General features: G+C 41.9%; 1 protein-coding gene across 9 annotated transcripts in view; it reads left to right on the top strand.

Moving 5' to 3' along the window:
* The window catches only part of LOC118083707 (melanopsin), a 67,055-nt gene extending 55,596 nt beyond the window's left edge, over window positions 1-11,459 (top strand). For all 9 annotated transcript variants that reach the window (XM_088660508.1, XM_088660509.1, XM_088660510.1 and 6 more), the window contains 3 exons: window positions 2,988-3,162; window positions 8,113-8,259; window positions 9,836-11,459. In XM_088660508.1, coding sequence (XP_088516634.1) covers window positions 2,988-3,162; window positions 8,113-8,259; window positions 9,836-10,234 — 721 coding nt within the window. In that variant the 3' untranslated portion in view covers window positions 10,235-11,459. The remainder of the gene's footprint in view (window positions 1-2,987; window positions 3,163-8,112; window positions 8,260-9,835) is intronic.
* Window positions 11,460-18,642: the final 7,183 nt, after the last annotated feature.

The following is an 18,642-nucleotide window of genomic DNA, read 5'->3' as shown; positions in this document are numbered from 1 at the left end:
AAATGAAGCGTGCACACACACACACACACACACACACACACATGTCCCCAGGGCAGCGCGTGGCTCCAGCTTTCCAGCTGGCAAAGGGCCGCCGGAGGGATCTCTCAGCCACGGCGCTGGATAGGGTTCAGATGGCCCTGATCACCCCACCTCATGGGTGGGCTGGTCCTGGGACCAATGGTCTGAACTTAGCACCCTCCTCATTTCCTAGTGTCACGGTCCGGTCGGCGGGCGTCAGGACCAGAGGCAAGATGGTGGTGAAGAAGCAGGGTCGAAGGCAGAGGCGAAGGTCCACGGGGCACGAAGCAAGGCGAAGGCAAAGCGAGGGTCCAGGAACAAGAAGCAAGGCGAAGGTCCACGGGGCAAGAGCAAGGTGAAGGCGAAGCAAAGGTCCAAGGAGCAAGGAGCAAGGCGAAGGATCCAGGAACAAGAAGCAAGGCGAAGGTCCACGGGGCAGGAGCAAGGCGAAGGCGAGGCAGGGGTCCAAGAAGCACGGCAGCAACAAGGCAAGGGTCCAAGGAACAGGAGGCCAGATGCAACCAGGCAGGGATAGCATTGCTGTGGCAAAGAGCTGAAGGGAAATGCTGGGCTTTTATCCCTCCCAGCTCCTGCCACCAGGTGCAGTGAGATCTCAAGTGGCCTCACCTGGGTGATTACTCCTTGCCTCTCCAGCACAAGCTGAGGACTTCACCTGTGTGGCCACACCTTGCTTCTCCAGCACAAGTTGAGGCATGCCCCAGTCCTGCAAAGCACTACAGGCCCCAGAGCCTGACTCCTGCCCATACTCCTGACACCTAGGTTTTCGGTGAGTGGAATAGATAACCACCAGCTTACGCTGCCTTGCAAAAATTAAAATTAAAGTCTTGTCTGCCTTTGTTCATGAACAGAGGGGTATGTGAATGAAACGACATACCTGTTGGGGATCTTAGGTGAGATAGCCATGTAGTGGAAGTTGCTCCTAGTACCAGTCACCCCATGGAAGCCAAGTAAAGTTCAGATAGTTTAATGTTGCAGAAGATAAGGCTCAGTAATACAGTTCTGGATGCAAGATATAGACAGATAAGTTCCAGCTTGTAGGGTTTTGCAAATGCAGATATATACAAGTACAAAATATATCTGTTGCTCTAAATAGCTCTTAACAATTCAAGATGTAACACTGGGCACGTAATAGACTCAAGACAGACTTACCCACTCACTACTGAGCTGACATACATTGATCACAGATATAGTCAAGGGAGCAACTGGCTCTACTGACCATGCACCTGCGATTAGCTCATCAGTGGGGTAATTTATGCCCATGAATGAAATTAACCTCTTCTCATGCCCAGTTACTCCAACAACACCCACCAAGGAGTCACAGCAACACTGAAGTTTGTTGTTGTACCTTGATTTTACTGATTCTCAATAAACACAAAACAATACAAGTTAGAACAATATGCTTCCTGGAGTCCTGGTCTCTTTCAGCATACTGTATTCTTATGGTTTCTTCCACCTTGTAGATGTTGGGCCCCTCCAGATTGGCCGCTTGCTCCCGCTGCTGTTTTGTGGATGTATTCTTCAACGTGTCCTTGATGCAATAATAGCGCAGTTGTGGTAGATTCATAGTGGTCCACCATCCATGCATCATTCTGCTTTATCAGTTGTTCCTCAATGTATCCCTAGTCTTATCATATTTTTTGCTACCTGGCAGGGCTTTCTTGCATTACAGCACAACAAAAACGAGGCAAAAGGAAATCTGGAACATTTCTGGTATAAAATGTTTCAGCAAGAAGTTGCAGGACTGATTGGAAATGAAGCAGTATGTCCACCTCAAAACATTTTCAAACCTTTTTCAGCATTGAAAAGGGGATTGCATGTCATAAACAAAGTAACAAATGTTGGAAGTGGAAGGAACCTTTTATCATATGTGGTGGACGTCCCCAAGTAAAGAGCTTCTGGGGAAAAAATTATAACGAGTTGAAGAAAGTGTTTAAAAACACGTTTATTAAGAACCCAGAAGCTTTTTTACTTGGTATCATAAGAAATGAACTGCCGAAGAAAGATGTTACTTTTTTTTGTATGCCACAGCAGCAGCTAGAATTGTATTAGCAAGGAACTGGAAATCTGAAAATATACCTACAGTGGATGACTGGCAGATGAAGCTGATGGAATTCATGGAACTGTCTGAATTGACCGGGAGACTCCGAGACCGGGGAGAAGAATCAGTGGAAGAAGATTGGAAGAAATTTAAAGTTTATTTAGAAAAGAATTATAAGATTAAAAATATTCAATAGGATGTGGTAGTACAAGGAGGTTGCAGAAGTAAGTTAGATTAATGTAGGATGTGGTAAGATTTAGATATATGTTAGGCGGCTATAATGCCCTTAAGATTAAAATTATGTTATGAGGTTTTGGAAATTGGGGAGTGAAAAGCGATTAAAAACAATAATTAGAATAATTAATTAAGAAAAAGAATGTTATCAAGAATGAGAAAGTGCTAAATTAGAGATTTATAGACCCGTAGAAGCGAAGGGAAGGAGGAAGTCGATAAAGATATGGAATATAAGATTGAGGGATGTATTTTTATGTTTTTTGTTTTTTGTTTAATTATGGATACTATTGTTGTTCGAACGTGTTAATTGTGTTTTTCTTTATATTCTTTATTACTACAAAATCAATAAATATATATCATGAAAAAAAAGAAAAAAGGGGGATTGCATGTAACCACCACCCCCCACACAATACGACCACCCACAATACTGCCACAAGAACAAATAATCATGGACAATAAAAAGGACTTCTGGAGATGCCTATAGTCTTTGAACTGGCTCTTATATAGATGGGGTTAAGAGAACCAAGACTTAAATCTTTTCAATACCATACAGTTGGGTTTCCTGAAATGTGCACTCTGTTGTTTCTTTCAAAGTATTCTCCAAACTCTGTTTTCATTCACTGCATTTTTTATTTTTTATTTTGCTGTTTCACAGTATTTTTATTCTGTCTTTTAGGAGAACTATTCGAAGTGCTGTACCTTGCTTGAGATTCCTTATACGGATCTCACCAAGTGATCTTTCAACAAGTTCTGTAAACGAGTCATCATTCAGGGCTTCTATGTCCAACCGTCACTCTTTTGCTGCCAGGAACAAGAGCAGTTGTGTTTCTTCCATTTCTGCAGCAGAAACTGTAAGTTTGGCATGGGTGACAGCCTCCTAGGTCACATCCTTTTGTTTCACATTAAAGGTGGCAGACTAAACTGCTGGACGGCACTCACCAACCTGAGTTCACTATTAGGAGTGATTATAGAAAAACTCATATCCATTAAGCACTTCTAAACCTCCTTGAGAATCCTTGGGGTCCCTCCCAACTCTACAATTCTATGGTTCTATGATATTAGTGGTAGAACCAGACATGTGCTTCATTTTTTCCTTTAAGCAGCCACAGGATTCCTTGCTCCCCCTCCCCTTGCAACAAGGTTCATGGCTACACACTCACACAAACACTTACTTTGCAAGGCTTTGTGTGCCTGTTAAAGTTTGTCTGGTTAAAAAAATCAATCTGTGGGGAAATGGATTCATGAGGTGGGGTGGGGTGATTGTCACAAAAGCCAACTAATTAGATATTAATACAACAGGATTTTTTGTGAGAAACGGGAAGAACCAGTTTCTCCCAAGCTTGGTTCTTTGGGGAAAGTTTCCCAAAAACTATGAAATTTGCAGCAACTAGACTCGTGACTGGGAGTTGCTGCCGAGACCACATAACACCGGCCCTGAAAGACCTACATTGGCTGAAAGACCCAACATTGACCAGTATGTTTCTGAGCACAATTCAAAGTGTTGGTGCTGATCTAAATGGCCTCGACGTAGTATACCTGAAGGAGTATCTCCACCCCCATCGTTCTGCCCAGACACTGAGGGCCTTCTGGCAGTTCCCTCAGTGTGAGAAGTGAAGCTACAGGGAACCAGGCAGAGGGCCTTCTTGGTGGTGGTGCCCCCCCCATGGTGGTGCCCTCCTATCAGATGTCAAGGAAATAAACAACTATCTGACTTTTAGAAGACATTTGAAGGCAGCCCTATTTAGGGAAGTTTTTAATGTTTGATGTTTTGTTGCTTTTTAATATATTTTGTTCAGAGTCACCCAGAGTGGCTGGGGAGGTCCAGCCTGATGGGTGGGGAATAATACTAATAATACTAATAATATTTATTATTATTATTATTATTATTATTATTATTATTATGTCACAGATTTCAAGTGCATGCAGCCTTGAGAATCTTTTGTTAGCATATACTATCAACAAGCAACTTTCTGTTATAGTTTTCCCACAACAAACTAAATGAGGAAGATTTTGTTTTTAAAAAATGAATTACTATAAGGGATTGATTGGTCAGTGAATGGTTTGGAATGGAAGTTATTTTAAGAGGAAAATGGGTTCTAAGCTACCCAGTTATTCAAATACTGGAAACCCATATATGGGCTTACTTGTAAAATACTGCAGGGCAAGTTCATTGAGGAAGATGTGTAAAAAAGAAAAAGTTGACTGTTCTTTTAAAAAAAATATGAACAGACCATTATCCATCAAGAAAAAAAGTTGTATAAAAAACACTTTGAGAAATAATTGCAGTTATGAATAGTTTATAATTAATGAGTGGTCTTTAGTAAGTCTTAAGGATTGTGAACTATGACTGTGGTTCTGCACTAGGTTGGTTTCAGTGGCTCTGTACATAACTGAGTGCAGGATTACAATGCAGATCGGCTGAAATCAAAGGTTCCTGAATCCTAGAATTTAAATACACCCACTGAGTCAAAGATACACCAATATATACTGATACAGTAGGGATGTGAGATGATTTCTCTGTTTCAAAAAAACTAATCTTTCAAGGTTGTGGTATATTGTGATAACTTACCAGCCAGGTCCGTCTCAAGGAGAATGATTGCAACTGGAAGGCAGAATGATCACTTGCCAAGGTCGCTGGAACCTCTTCTCTCACCATAAATTATAGACCAACCTGCCGTAGAAATTGCTGCTCTAAAATGATTTCTTACAACAGACATGGAGAACCATTGGCCCTTCAGATGCTCTTGGACTGTAGCTTCTATAATTTATTTTTACTTGCTTATTTATATACATATTATCTTGCTAATTCATTAAAAAAGAACAATTGTACATAAAAGCAGTGCTAATCTCCGATCGCACCCCTGAAGATACAAACAGATCCACCGTAATTATACAGTGCCTCTGATACCCCTCCCACTGTGTCAGTCCAGGAGGATACCATGGTCAATGGTAGCAAAGGCCACTGGCAGATCAAGCAGGGTCACAGTGTCCCATACCTTTCATCCATCCATCAATGGGGCTCATGGGAGTTGTTGCTTGTCTAGAAGTCATTAGACTCCATCTTAGATATAGCTAGGTACCAACATCCTGGAGGTTCTGGTGTTCTGATGTCCTATGCAACCTTAAAGCCCAATTCTGTGCATCTTTACTCGCAAGTCAAGTCCACCGAAGTGCCGTATTTTTCGCTCCATAAGGCGCCCCTGACCATATGATGCACCTAGTTTTTAGAGCAGGAAAAAAAGGAAAAAAATATTCTGAATCACACCCTCCTCAACTACAAGCGCAAATTCTTACCTAAATAATAGCAGCTTGTATATACTGTATCCCAAGGGAATACATTTTTTTGCATACCTTCAACTGTACATAGACATACATGTCATGTTCAATGCTATACATGTCATGTTCAGTGCTATATAAGTCACTTACATTTATAATCATATTGTACTACTTTGGCTATGTGTTTAATAAAATATTGAATTCTTGCATTGCGAAAAATGATGATTATGGTGAAAAGTGAAAAACATGAATTGCAAAAAAAAACCTAGAGCTTACAGAACAAAACCAACTTCAGATATGAAATCAGCATTGAAAGAACATATAAGAACAGTTGAAAAATCTCATGCAACAGAAAACGAAAAAATAAATAAATCGCTCCACAAGACACATTCGCTCCATAAGATGCACAGATATCTCCCCCTACTTTTTAGGAGGAAAAAGTGTGTGTTATGGAGTGAAAAATACGGTAAATGCAATTTCTCTTTCCCAAGAAATGGTATATAGAATTGTAGCTTCCAGGGTTTGTTTTTTCGCTCAAATTCAGCATTTGTTCTATGTGTGATAGCTCCCAACAAGGAGCATATTCTACATTTTCTTTAAGGGAGAGGGGTGTGTTCTTTTAATATATTATTTTGCTTATGGGACTAAGGTCGCTCTGTTTAATTTAAAGGGGACTGGCAGGAAGACATCTGTGTGTGAGGATAAAGGATCACACAGAGAATTGGGGCATTTATCTGGAGTGACCCGCCTTGTTATGAGAATCAGTGAAAGTACTTTGCCAAAATAAATTATGGTAGCCATATCATGGGCTGCTTGAATAAAAAAGCAGGGAAACAGAAAAACAGTCACGCACTTAACTACTTTATTGACTTTCTTACTATTATTTCATCCTATACTTAATCTTCTTTCCCACAAAGCCTTTTGTAAATCACCAAGCATCAAATGAGATTCTAAAGTGTTACACAAGAGTGTCTTACTCCATGTTGCTTATCCGTGCTCAAGCCTTTTAAAACATGTTCCCTTTCATCACAATGGATAATGTTTAAAGGTCTAAGTCTTGTCTAATCCTTGCTCACAGGGTTCCAATAAACAGGCTTACTGGTGCAGCTCTGTTTTTAAAGCTTTTTTGAGTCAAGCATCTGTGTTGTAATTCAGTCTAATGGCATATGTTTTGCATAGGTAAGGTCTTGGGTGCAATACCTGCCATCTCCAGGCAGGGCTAGGAAAGACTCCTGCCGGAAACCTGTGGAACCCCTACCACTAGATATTACTGTGGAGAGAGCCCCGGTAGCAGAGATTAAGCTTACAAAAATTAAGCAGCAGTATAGCATTATGAATATAGGTTGTTAAACCTTTTTACCCCGTTCAGCTGCACACAGCAGCTGACCTCTTTCCTACCCCTCTCGCAATGTGCAGACCACACACTGTTAAGTATGCTTTACTTACAGATTCAAGGTCTCAGTCATGCATTGTTCCATGCAGCAGCAAGGATAATACAGGCAAAATACTCTTGGGTAGACAATACAGAATATAGTTCTAAACATGTGCTGTACGCTTGGGAGCAAGCTTACAGATGTCCTCCTTCATTGGTTACATGATGCAGAGAGAAAGAGAGAAAAAGGAAGAGTAAAGAAGCTTCACTTCCTCTCCAGAGGAGAGGGTACATGACCTACCTAGCAATGCAACTCTGTGTTCCTTAATCACCTGCTGTACTGCAGTCATGCATGGTTTTGTTTAGGGTTGCTATATTTCAAAAAGTAAAATTCCTGACACCCGCAAAGTTGTTGAGCCTTTTCTATTTTAGGAAGACCCCAAACATTTAAACTACAGTTCCCATGATTCTTTGGAGGATGCTTTAAATGTATGGTGTGTATGCAATCCTGGTTTTAGTTTTATGGGAGGGAGGAAGAGGTCTTTTCTTCCTCCTGCTACTTGGTCTGCCTTTTTTTTACTGTTCATGTTTGTACCTTACCGTTTACATCCTCGGTGGATGGTTCGATTTTCGAACTAGAAATGTGCAATATAAGTAACTACTTACTTGCTGAAAGACCTGAGGACCCACTTAAGCAACCACATTTTATAGGGAAATCTCACTGTCCTGCGAGGAAAGATTGATGGAATGTATTGTGTTTAGTCTAAAGAATAAAAGATTGAGCTGGAGTGGGATGAGTATATGATAGTATTCTTTAGAGTGTTAGAAACGCCTGCTGGATCAGGACGATGGCCCGTCTGCTCATGCATGTTTCCACGCCCTTGCCAAATCTGCTGTAGAAGCCCCAAAACAGGCTTAGGGCATGTGCAAGAGAAGTCCTGCGGCACAAGTGCAAATCTTTGTGCTGGTGGTGTGGCTACTTAGCGCTACATTTGATACAAGCCTATGATTCTACGCTTCGGTCGTTGAACACCTCATGTACCCTTGTTCCTAGTGTAGTGCAAGAGCAGCTTTTTTAATATACCAGTGGACAAGAGGCGAAATTGCAGCCTATTGATTGTTCATGTATAAACATCTCAATTTCCTTTTTTAGGCTTGGAGTGACATGGAGCTTGAGCCTGTGGAGACTGCCCATAAGAAACAGCAACCCCATCGAAGCAGCTCTTTCTCAGAACAAGCAGAAGAAGAGAGTGGGTTGCTGCTAAAGACCCAGAGCTGTAATGTGCTGACTGGAGAAAAGGTTAAAACAACAACCATTCTTAATTCTCCTTATAATAAAGTCCTCTTTAACATAATGCATACAACCTGGACTCCGTTCTCCCTGATTATTCCTACCCAGCCCATTACAGTGATGTCCATATGTTACTGTATTAGAAATAGTTTACTAATCCATTTCAATATGCTTTTGTCTTGTGTTGCCCGAAAGGGCAAGGCAAAACACATTATCCAAAAAGCAAAATCAGATGCTCCTCCATATATAAGTGAGTCCAACAATCATATTGCTTCTCCGTGCTTTGATCTCCAACATTTCCATCCTCTGTAGTTCATTTGCTGAGTTTCCAGTAAACTTAGCTTTACCTCCCATCTCCTTCAAATCCCATCTTGGGAATTGATACAAAATGGTGGGACCTGCTTTTTTTAAAAAAAGAAATCTTGTCTTTGAGGGGGAAGATGAAAAAGAAATTCCCATTTCTCACTGACAGTGGGAGACTCTGGCAACTTCCACCTTCGTGAAACTGAAAAGGGTGAGTACCGAACGCATCATCCGTTGATGCAAAGAAAGGAACTGATGGCTTGTTGGCCACTGTTCATTGTCATTTTCTGAAAGGTTCCTTTGCACATTTGGAAACTTCAGGCAATGACATTGTGGCCCGTGTGCAACTTGCACATGCTGAATCCAATTCAGATAGCACTTCTGCGTTCCTTGTTTCGTTTTGCCACCAAGGTGTAATGTAGATTAATAGTAATTATATTAGTTGTCTTCTTGCATCTATATTTCCCACACAGGCAACTCCCACTTAAGAAAAACAAGCGAGGCCCCCATAGCAGATAAGAACCACAGGAAGAATGTTTAGTTTTAAAAATCCCTGGGTGAAAATTGCTCTGCCGTCCTCCAAAGTTTAGCCTTGACAAAAGACCTCCCCTCCCCACCCCTTCTCTACATAAGCGCCTGGGGACTCCTATTTCAGCATATCTGAAGAAGTGTGCATGCACACGAAAGCTTATACCAAAATAAAAACTTAGTTGGTCTTTAAGGTGCTACTGAAGGAATTTTTTTTATTTTACCTTGACAAAAGAGTTAGTGCAGTTCAGCTTCAAAATTTGGGTTTTTATTTTTATTTTTTTTAAAAAAAAAACAAAAACGAGCGAAAGATAAAGGCTGGTATTCATGTTTCCATCTTGGCTCCTCCTTCCTTTCTGTTTATTTTATTTGACAAGATTTATTATATTGCTTGGATTTAAAAAAAACCTCAGGGGGGGGGAATATAAAGTTTTAAAGCAAACATACACAATAAAATTTCATGTCTAGGGTGGCATTTCTAAACTGAAAACAATGCAATGAAGACAGCTGCCAGGGAATCCCAGGATGTTAGTGAATGTTGCACAATTGCACTCAGTTGCACAAACATTGTTGGCCCCATACACTCCCAGAGGCCATAAAGCAGGGGTTGCCACTGTCAGCTGAATGGGCCAACTGAATATGACAGGTATGTAAAAGATGTAGCAACTGTTCTGGAAGGACTGTGTGATTACTGCCGAAGAAAGCTGAGCATGGAATACTGATTCTCTCCCCATCCCCATTTTCTTTGTCATAGGTTGCAGTGTCCTCCATCAGTCTGCATGACCCGTTTGAGAGATCGTTTGGAGAGAATGCCCCGGAACTGCTGCTCAAGCCCAGTTGTTTGAGAACATCATCTCTTCCATTTGGCTTGAACAGTAGCAGCACGGAAGAGAATGCAGACACTTCTCACATGGAAGTTCAAGAGCAGCAAACAGATGGAAGCCTCGACTCATTCATGAGCCCCACCGTCCCACAAATAGTTATTGTTTCTACCTCAGAGACCACCCTCTCTGAGGGGCAAGATGAGCCAGAAAATGGACGGGCAGAAAATTCCAGTGTATTATTTTCTCCAGGAAAGAATCACCTGTTGGACATAAGAAGGCTTAGCTCCTCTACCAACCTCATTGAAGCAATTGAGAAGCTTCTGTCCTAAATATGGAAGAGAACAACTATTTGCTCTTTTTGCTGCTTCTTTGCATTATTATACCAAAAAAGAGGGGGGAGATACCCACATGAAGAACTGTGAGCCTTGTAGATTAAGCAGATAACTTTATATATATATATATATTTTGTAATGCAATCTTTAGCCCTTCTTGAATTTTATGCACTTTGCAGAAGCGAAACAACAGCAATAGATGCTGAAGGCACAAAGCATCCATAGCGTAGATAACAAGTGTTTGCCAACCAAAACACCTAGTCAATATTTCTCTGTCTCTGTATTCAGGATACGTTTTCATGCTTTAATACCTTTCTAAGCAGTTTCATTGCTCGAGTGCCCAGCAACCATAAGTCCTGCTGTATTTCCAAATACTAAGATTAGTTCCAGAAAGAAATATCAGCTATGCATTCCTCAATAAACCTGGTCCAAGAATTGGTCATTCTCCACCACTTTAGCCACCAACTGAAAAATGGTAGATCAAGTGGAGATATGTTTGAGGGGGCACAAGCAGCCATTGTCTAGCAACCAGAAACCAGTTGACTTTTTGTCCTTACTCAACACAACAGCTAGTTTGCCATCTGTTCTATGTAACTGAAGCTATGACTAGAGAAGGAAGAAATGAAAGTAGCAAGAAGGTGAGCAACCCTTAAGACTAAACTTCCCAATTACTCACAGGTTAAATGAGCCCAAAACTATGCACGAGAAATGTAATATAGCATAGCACTTGTTAAGTCCAGATGTAAAGATCGGTGTCAACCCTTCTCAGTCACAAGGGAAAGTGATACTGTTGTGCAAAGCTAAGGCAGTCATTCCTGTCTTATCCCTATAGGGCAGGGGTAGGCAACCTAAGGCCTGTGGGCCGGATGCGGCCCAATCGCCTTCTCAATCTGGCCCATGGACAGTCTGGGAATCAGCGTGTTTTTACATGAGTAGAATGTGTCCTTTTATTTAAAATGCATCTCTGGGTTATTTGTGGGGCATAGGAATGCACTCTTTCCCCCCCAAAAAAATATAGTCTGGCCCACCACATGGTCTGAGGGACAGTGGACCGGCCCACGGCTGAAAAAGGTTGCTGACCCCTGCTATAGGGTGTCAACAGTGGCAAAAAAAGTCACCTTAGGTTGTGGTTAACAATATGTGTCAATTGTAATGAGCTCACTGTTGAATTCTCACAATAAGCTTTACTCACGAATAACAATAAAACCACTTAACTGCTCTAGTACAGTTGTCTCTTTAGGACTGATTGCAAGCTTTTCATGTTTCCCTTGGGAGGTTTTTAAAATAATAATAATAATAATAATCCACAGATTTTGAACTGGAGCAACTGTGTCTATTTCAGCCTTCAGAGCTGCATGAGGAAGATGGAACAAAATATGGGTGGCCTACAATTAGTTACAGTTCTATAACTTATAATACTAAAAGTGGAAATTTATTGCCTGTATACGTATATGCATCCATAGGTTTAGAAACAATATCTGTTTGAATCAGTAATTCCCAAACTCCTTCATGGATCACTGTCTTTTAATGAGGGTGAAAGAGGAGAGCGCAAAATATGGTCTGAAGCTTAACATAAAAAAAACTAAGATCATGGCCACTGGTCCCATCACCTCCTGGCAAATAGAAGGGGAAGAAATGGAGGCAGTGAGAGATTTTACTTTCTTGGGTTCCATGATCACTGCAGATGGTGACAGCAGTCACGAAATTAAAAGACGCCTGCTTCTTGGGAGAAAAGCAATGACAAACCTAGACAGCATCTTAAAAAGCAGAGACATCACCTTGCCGACAAAGGTCCGTATAGTTAAAGCTATGGTTTTCCCAGTAGTGATGTATGGAAGTGAGAGCTGGACCATAAAGAAGGCTGATCGCCGAAGAATTGATGCTTTTGAATTATGGTGCTGGAGGAGACTCTTGAGAGTCCCATGGACTGCAAGAAGATCAAACCTATCCATTCTGAAGGAAATCAGCCCTGAGTGTTCACTGGAAGGACAGATCCTGAAGCTGAGGCTCCGATACTTTGGCCACCTCATGAGAAGAGAATACTCCTTGGAAAAGACCCTGATGTTGGGAAAGATGGAGGGCACAAGGAGAAGGGGACAACAGAGGACGAGATGGTTGGACAGTGTTCTCGAAGCTACCAACATGAGTTTGACCAAACTGCGGGAGGCAGTGGAAGACAGGAGTGCCTGGCGTGCTATGGTCCATGGGGTCACAAAGAGTCGGACACGACTAAATGACTAAACAACAACAACAAGAAGAATATCCTTATGTTGAATAATAATGGAAACATTCAGGCCTCCTTTTTAAACCATTTGTTCAATTATAAATCAGTTAGAATGGGGTTTTACCATCGTTTAGGTATTCTGCTTTGGCAAATGTTAAGACATCCTTGGGTTGGGAAAGGCTACCTTACAGGGTATCCCTGATCAATACTATCTCTGATATATTTGACTCTAAATTGGAAGATAAATTATCTGGAGGCTGTGTTCCCTTCATGATCATCTCTGCTCTACTGTCAGTAAAATAAGCCAGCTACAAAACCAGATTCCAATTTCCTTTCTAAATTCTGATGAGGAAATGCTTCCTAAAAAGCACCATGGAGGTTGAGACTGATCCCTTGTAAGTAAGGATCAGAGTGAGCGAGAGAATAATTAAAAGGAAATTGATCGTAGTTAAGCTTTGGCAGCTGATGAGGATTTATTTTTTATGATGCTCCACTAGACTAGAGTAATTCCACATCTATTTAATCATCAACAAATGCCACAGAAGTCAATGTGAAATACCTACATACCGTATTTTTCCGTGTACAACACGCCCCCATATATAAGATGCCCCCTATTTTTTTGGGGGGGGGACTCCAGATTAAGAAAATGGGGGGAGATTGCCCAGAGTTGCTGAGCTTTTTAAAGGGGAGATTTGTCCCATTCCCATTGCAGACAGAAGCTGCCAATCGGCTGCCCAATTGTCGCAGCGACAGCCAATCAACACCAGTCCTTGCAGCGGCCACCAATAACATGACCAATAGCCACTGACAATCTCCAGCTCGTGGCAGCAAACCAATCTCACGTCCCCCCCTATGCACTATCCATGTATAAGACTACCCCCAATTTTTAACATCACTTTTAATTTTAAAAAAACCCTCAGCTTATACACGGAAAAGTACAGTATATCTCTTTTGCTGATCCGTATGGCGGCAACCTTTGTACAGTCCTTACTGAGAACGGAATAAGTCCCCACCCAGAAACTTCGGATGCTCCACCACTGACCTATGGTCCTTCCCTTATACCTGTGCTTCCAGTGGAGGACACAGCTTGTCTTGAGATTTTTACAGGTTGCAATGTAGTAGGAAGCCTAATCCTAATAATTTTGCATTTTAAGACAACTAGAGTTTGATTTGCAATGTTGCGATGCTCCCCCTCCCTCCCTCTCTCTTACACAAAAACATTCCTGCATACAGTTGCTCCTAGGTCCATTAGACCTACTATCCATACCTTTGTAAATGTTTGTTTGCCTTTGAAAATGGCAAAAGGAAAGTGAAAAGTAGCTCTAGATTCCTCTACAATTAGGCATATTTTATGCCTGCTCAAAGTAGGTCAAAAATTACGTGGCCACTAGATGTCATCAGTGGAGCTGCTTTCAAAGTAATTACTGTCCACCAGCATTGCTACTGCTGATGAGTTGGGGTTTTTCCCACCCCTCTCTCTAAAGATGCCCACAAACTTTTGAAACTTGTTTTTCAGACAGGTTGACCAAGATTTTAAAGTTCAACTGTATGCCTTCTAATGCAAAATGATGTCAGAGAATCAGAGCCAGTCCACGACAGGTGTTGCCATCTAGTTGCTTGAGCAATTCTTCACATAGATAAACCAGCTGCTAAAGTGTTTGCATAAGCTCCAAGGCACACATTTCACCGATGTCCATGCCAGCAAACATGTGAATCAAGCACCCAGAGGTAGGGAAACTACTTAAGGGAAAGAGATCTTTTGTCCAATGCATTGGACTTCAACTGGTCGATTGGACTTCAATCTGCTACCAGGTCACAGTCTGATCTAATGTTGGTCTTAACAGCAGCACTGCCACCATACAAATATATGATAAAAGATTAAAAACTGAGCCCCTCACCCCACCCAATGCATGTTTGGGTTAAAGGTGGGTCCTGAGTTGGTAAAGGTTGAAGGCTGTTGATCTCGTGCTCAGTGACAATCTGTGTGGTGAAGAAGCAACCTCAAGCATTGGCTCCAAGCCTTCCAGTTAACAAACAAACAAACAAACAAACAAAAAACCCTACTAAGCATGTATGTTAAACGCAGGGAAATGGACAAGAAAGAAGATTGGGGAGCTGAAATGTCTAAACACGATGAGCCAAGGAACATAACATACTGTACTTGATTTTTATGTACTGGACAGCGAGCTGCTGAAATTGTGCAAACTGGCTCCATCCGAAAGTATTTCATTCGAGGTGATATAAACACTTTTATCTCTGTTGCCGAGTGTGTAATTAACAGCCCATTCAGACATGCAAGTCAGCACTTAATGTGACAGCTATCAAGTTATGAATGTATGTATTCAGTCCAAGCTGAAATATCCAAGAATATACTTACATAAATGTCTTGCAAGAGACATTTAGAATCATACAAGATTAAGGGCAATAATAACTTTTAAAATATTCATATTACAGAGCTATCTTCACCTGGAAGATACAACCCTTTGACAGATGCTTGATCATTCAAATAAACTCTTGTCAGGAAAGATGTTCCAGCCTTGGGATTCCTTCATGTACACATGCAAGTCTTGGCTCTACATGAGATGTTTCTCACCCACCGGTCTACTCCTTATTAGCTTTGTCTACTCTGCTTCTCCTCCTTGACCTGTTTTATGTGCGTACTGCCCAGAGGACTTCTGGGAACATTTGAGGTTTGGCCTTGCCCTCTCTGCCATGCTGACTTGCATTGAATAATACAGTTGTACCTTGGTTTGACTTCCAAAAAGTTCAAAAACCAAGGCATGGCTTCCGATTGGCTGCAGGAGCTTCCTGCACTCAAACGGAAGCTGTGGAAGCCATGTCGGATGTTCAAAGAACGTTCATAAACCAGAACCAGGGGCGTACCCAGGATCAAAACGGGGGGGGCAAGAGAGCGGAAGAGAGAGGGAAGGAGGGAGGGAAGAGAGAGAAGGGAGGGAGGGGGGCCTTTTTAATGTTATATTACCTGTGCAGAAGCTGCTCATATAATTCTTGCTCCCACAAAGGGCCCCAGAGTGTTGACTTCTGGGAAGAAAGAAGGGCTGCACTACTTCAATCTGCACCAAGATATTCCATTTTCAGTGCTTCCCTCCTGTGAAAGACTCTTCTCAGGCAGAAGAGTGAGAAGACCAGGCATCAGATGCCATAAAGAACTCAAATTTCCCATATGAACCAACCCAGACCCATGAGGAAAGGGGCTGCTTCATTAGATGTCTTAATTCTTCCCCAGGTGGCCAATCTACCAACAGAGAAAATATACAGGGCCTCCATTCCCCCCTCCTCCAGATAAGAAAAACCTGAAAACAGATCTTCCCTGATCCTCTCATTATTTTGACCTCCTGTTGCTGCATTAAAAATGATAATGAGCTACCCATCACCTCTCATTTGGGAGAAGTAAGCACCCTTAGGATCATGCTTTTAGGATTATCAAAGTAACTAAAATGTCAGCAAAGAGTGATACAGGAACCGGTTGATTTCCTTCCTGCCTCTAATTTTCCTTCACATATTTCATCTCTACAAACGAATAATAACGCTGGCTATTAACTCTCTGGCAAGACATGAACGATGATTTCTATATTTGAAATGTTAACCATGGGAGTGTCTCATTTGTTTATTTGTTTCTGTTTGGGGACTCAGATCACTAAGGGCTCTTTTCATCCTGAATTAAAATTCTGGGTGTGGCGGGCATGAGCAGCAGAGGCACAAGAACTTCCTTGACTTGGCACTCGCCGTGCCAAACCTTTTTTAAAGCTTTGGGAATGTGACAATCTCAGGTTCCTTATGAGATGGGGCACCTGGGAGTGGTGCCGTCTCAGGCCGCATGTGCCTAAGGGACGTGCCTTCTGAGTGGTGCCATCAGTATAATGCAAACCAAATGTTTTTGACTTGAGTTCGTGGGGCATGAGGCCAGCTCAGTCAGGAGGTGGGGCAAGCTTTCTTTTATTTATTCATTTATTGCAGGATGTATAAACCACTCTACTGGTCCGAGAACACATTCTGAGTATGATGGACAGAAATAGAAAATAGCATGCAAAACAGATCATGATATTAAAACATAAAAACCCACAAGAATTAAAAGCAGCAGAAATAAAGTAGACTAATTTCAGAAGGCTTGGGCGGGGGGAGGAGGAGGAAGAAAAGTTTCCAGCAAACTCTGATAATGTAATGAAGGAGCCCAGGGCAGCAAACACAAAAATAACAACAAAAAGGTTCAAAGATATTTAAAAACAACTTCAATACAGACTGGGAAAGATCTCTCCTTGGGGGAAAATGGTCTTTGGTAGGTGGCGAAAAAACAGCAGAGACAGTGCCTGTCTGATATTTAATGGAGGGGATCCCAAAAGGTAGGTGTCGCAATACTAAATTTCTATATTGTGTGGAATGGATTCTAGCAGAATGATGGGATTTGCTTCACTTTTAAGGGTTGTGCAACACAGAAAACACAAGATTGAGTCACAGCATGCATTACTGCAGGGGGATGTGGCCCCATCAATGGATCTCCATCCACAGATCTAAGTGACAAATGGCATGAGGACTGTAGGGTGACAGACGGCATCTCACATGCCACATCCTTATTGTGATCCTTTGGTTGAGGGATAAGTAGTCACAAGCTTTTCTTTCACATTGTCAAGAGTCCTTGCTGCTGGATGTTATTGAATACTACCACATACAAACCCCTTCATGGATCAATGCCTTGTCGTGGCGAAGGGGCTTGAATAACTCAGAGAAGCTATGAGCTATGCCATGCAGGGCCACCCAAGATGGACAGGTCATAGTGGAGAGTTTTGACTAAACGTGATCCACCTGGAGAAGGAACTGGCAAGCCACTCCAGTATCCCTGCCAAGAAAACTCCATGGACAAAGACAACAGGCATATAAAAGTTATGACGCTGGAAGATGAGCCCCTCAGGTCGGAAGGCGTCCAACATGCTACTGAGGAAGAGCGGAGGACAAGTACAAGTAGATTCAGAGCTGATGAAGCGGCTGGGCCAAAGCCGAAAGGACGCTCAGTTGCGGATATGCCTGGAAGCGAAAGGAAAGTCCGATGCTGTAAAGAAAAATATTGCATAGGAACCTGGAATGTAAGAACCATGAGTGGAGGTAAGCTGGATGTGGTCAAAAATGAGATGACAAGAATAAATATCGACATCCTGGGCATCAGTGAACTAAAATGGAAGGGAATGGGCGAATTCAGTTCGGGTGACTATCATATCTACTACTGTGGGCAAGAATCCTGTAGCAGAAATGGAGTGGCCCTCATAGTCAACAAAAGAGTGGAAAAAGCTGTAATGGGATGCAATCTCAAAAATGACAGAATGATCTCGATACGAATCCAAGGCAGACCTTTTAACATCACAGTAATCCAAGTTTATGCACCAACTACCAGTGCTGAAGAAAGTGAAATTGACCAATTCTATGAAGACCTACAACAACTTCTAGAAATGACACCAAAGAAGGATGTTCTTCTCATTACAGGGGATTGGAATGCTAAAGTAGGGAATCAAGAGATAAAAGGAACAACTGGCAAGTTTGGCCTTGGAGTTCAAAATGAAGCAGGGCAAAGGCTAATAGAGTTCTGTCAAGAGAACAAGCTGGTCATCACAAACACTCTCTTCCAACAACACAAGAGACGACTCTACACATGGATATCACCAAATGGGCAGCATCGAAATCAGATTGATTATATTCTCTGCAGCCAAAGATGGAGAAGCTCTATACAGTCAGCAAAAACAAGACCTGGAGCTGACTGTAACTCAGATCATCAGCTTCTTATAGCAAAATTCCAGCTTAAACTGAAGAAAGTAGGAAAAACCACTGGGCCAGTAAGATACAATCTGAATCAAATCCCTTATGAATACACAGTGGAAGTGAGGAACAGGTTTAAGGATTTAGATTTGGTGGACAGAGTGCCTGAAGAACTATGGATGGAGGCTCGTAACATTATACAGGAGGCAGCAACGAAAACCATCCCAAGGAAAAGGAAATGCAAGAAAGCAAAATGGCTATCCAACGAGGCCTTACAAATAGCGGAGGAGAGGAGGCAAGCAAAATGCAAGGGAGATAGGGAAAGATACAGGAAACTGAATGCAGATTTCCAAAAAACAGCAAGGAGAGACAAGAGGGTCTTCTTAAATGAGCAATGCAAAGAAATAGAGGAAAACAA

The sequence above is a fragment of the Zootoca vivipara genome, chromosome Z1 (assembly GCF_965207765.1).
Source record: "Zootoca vivipara chromosome Z1, rZooViv2.hap1.1, whole genome shotgun sequence".
Classification (NCBI taxonomy): Eukaryota; Metazoa; Chordata; class Lepidosauria; order Squamata; family Lacertidae; genus Zootoca; species Zootoca vivipara.
Note: the sequence above shows the minus strand (reverse complement) of the source record. Positions and strands in the feature narration are given on the sequence as shown.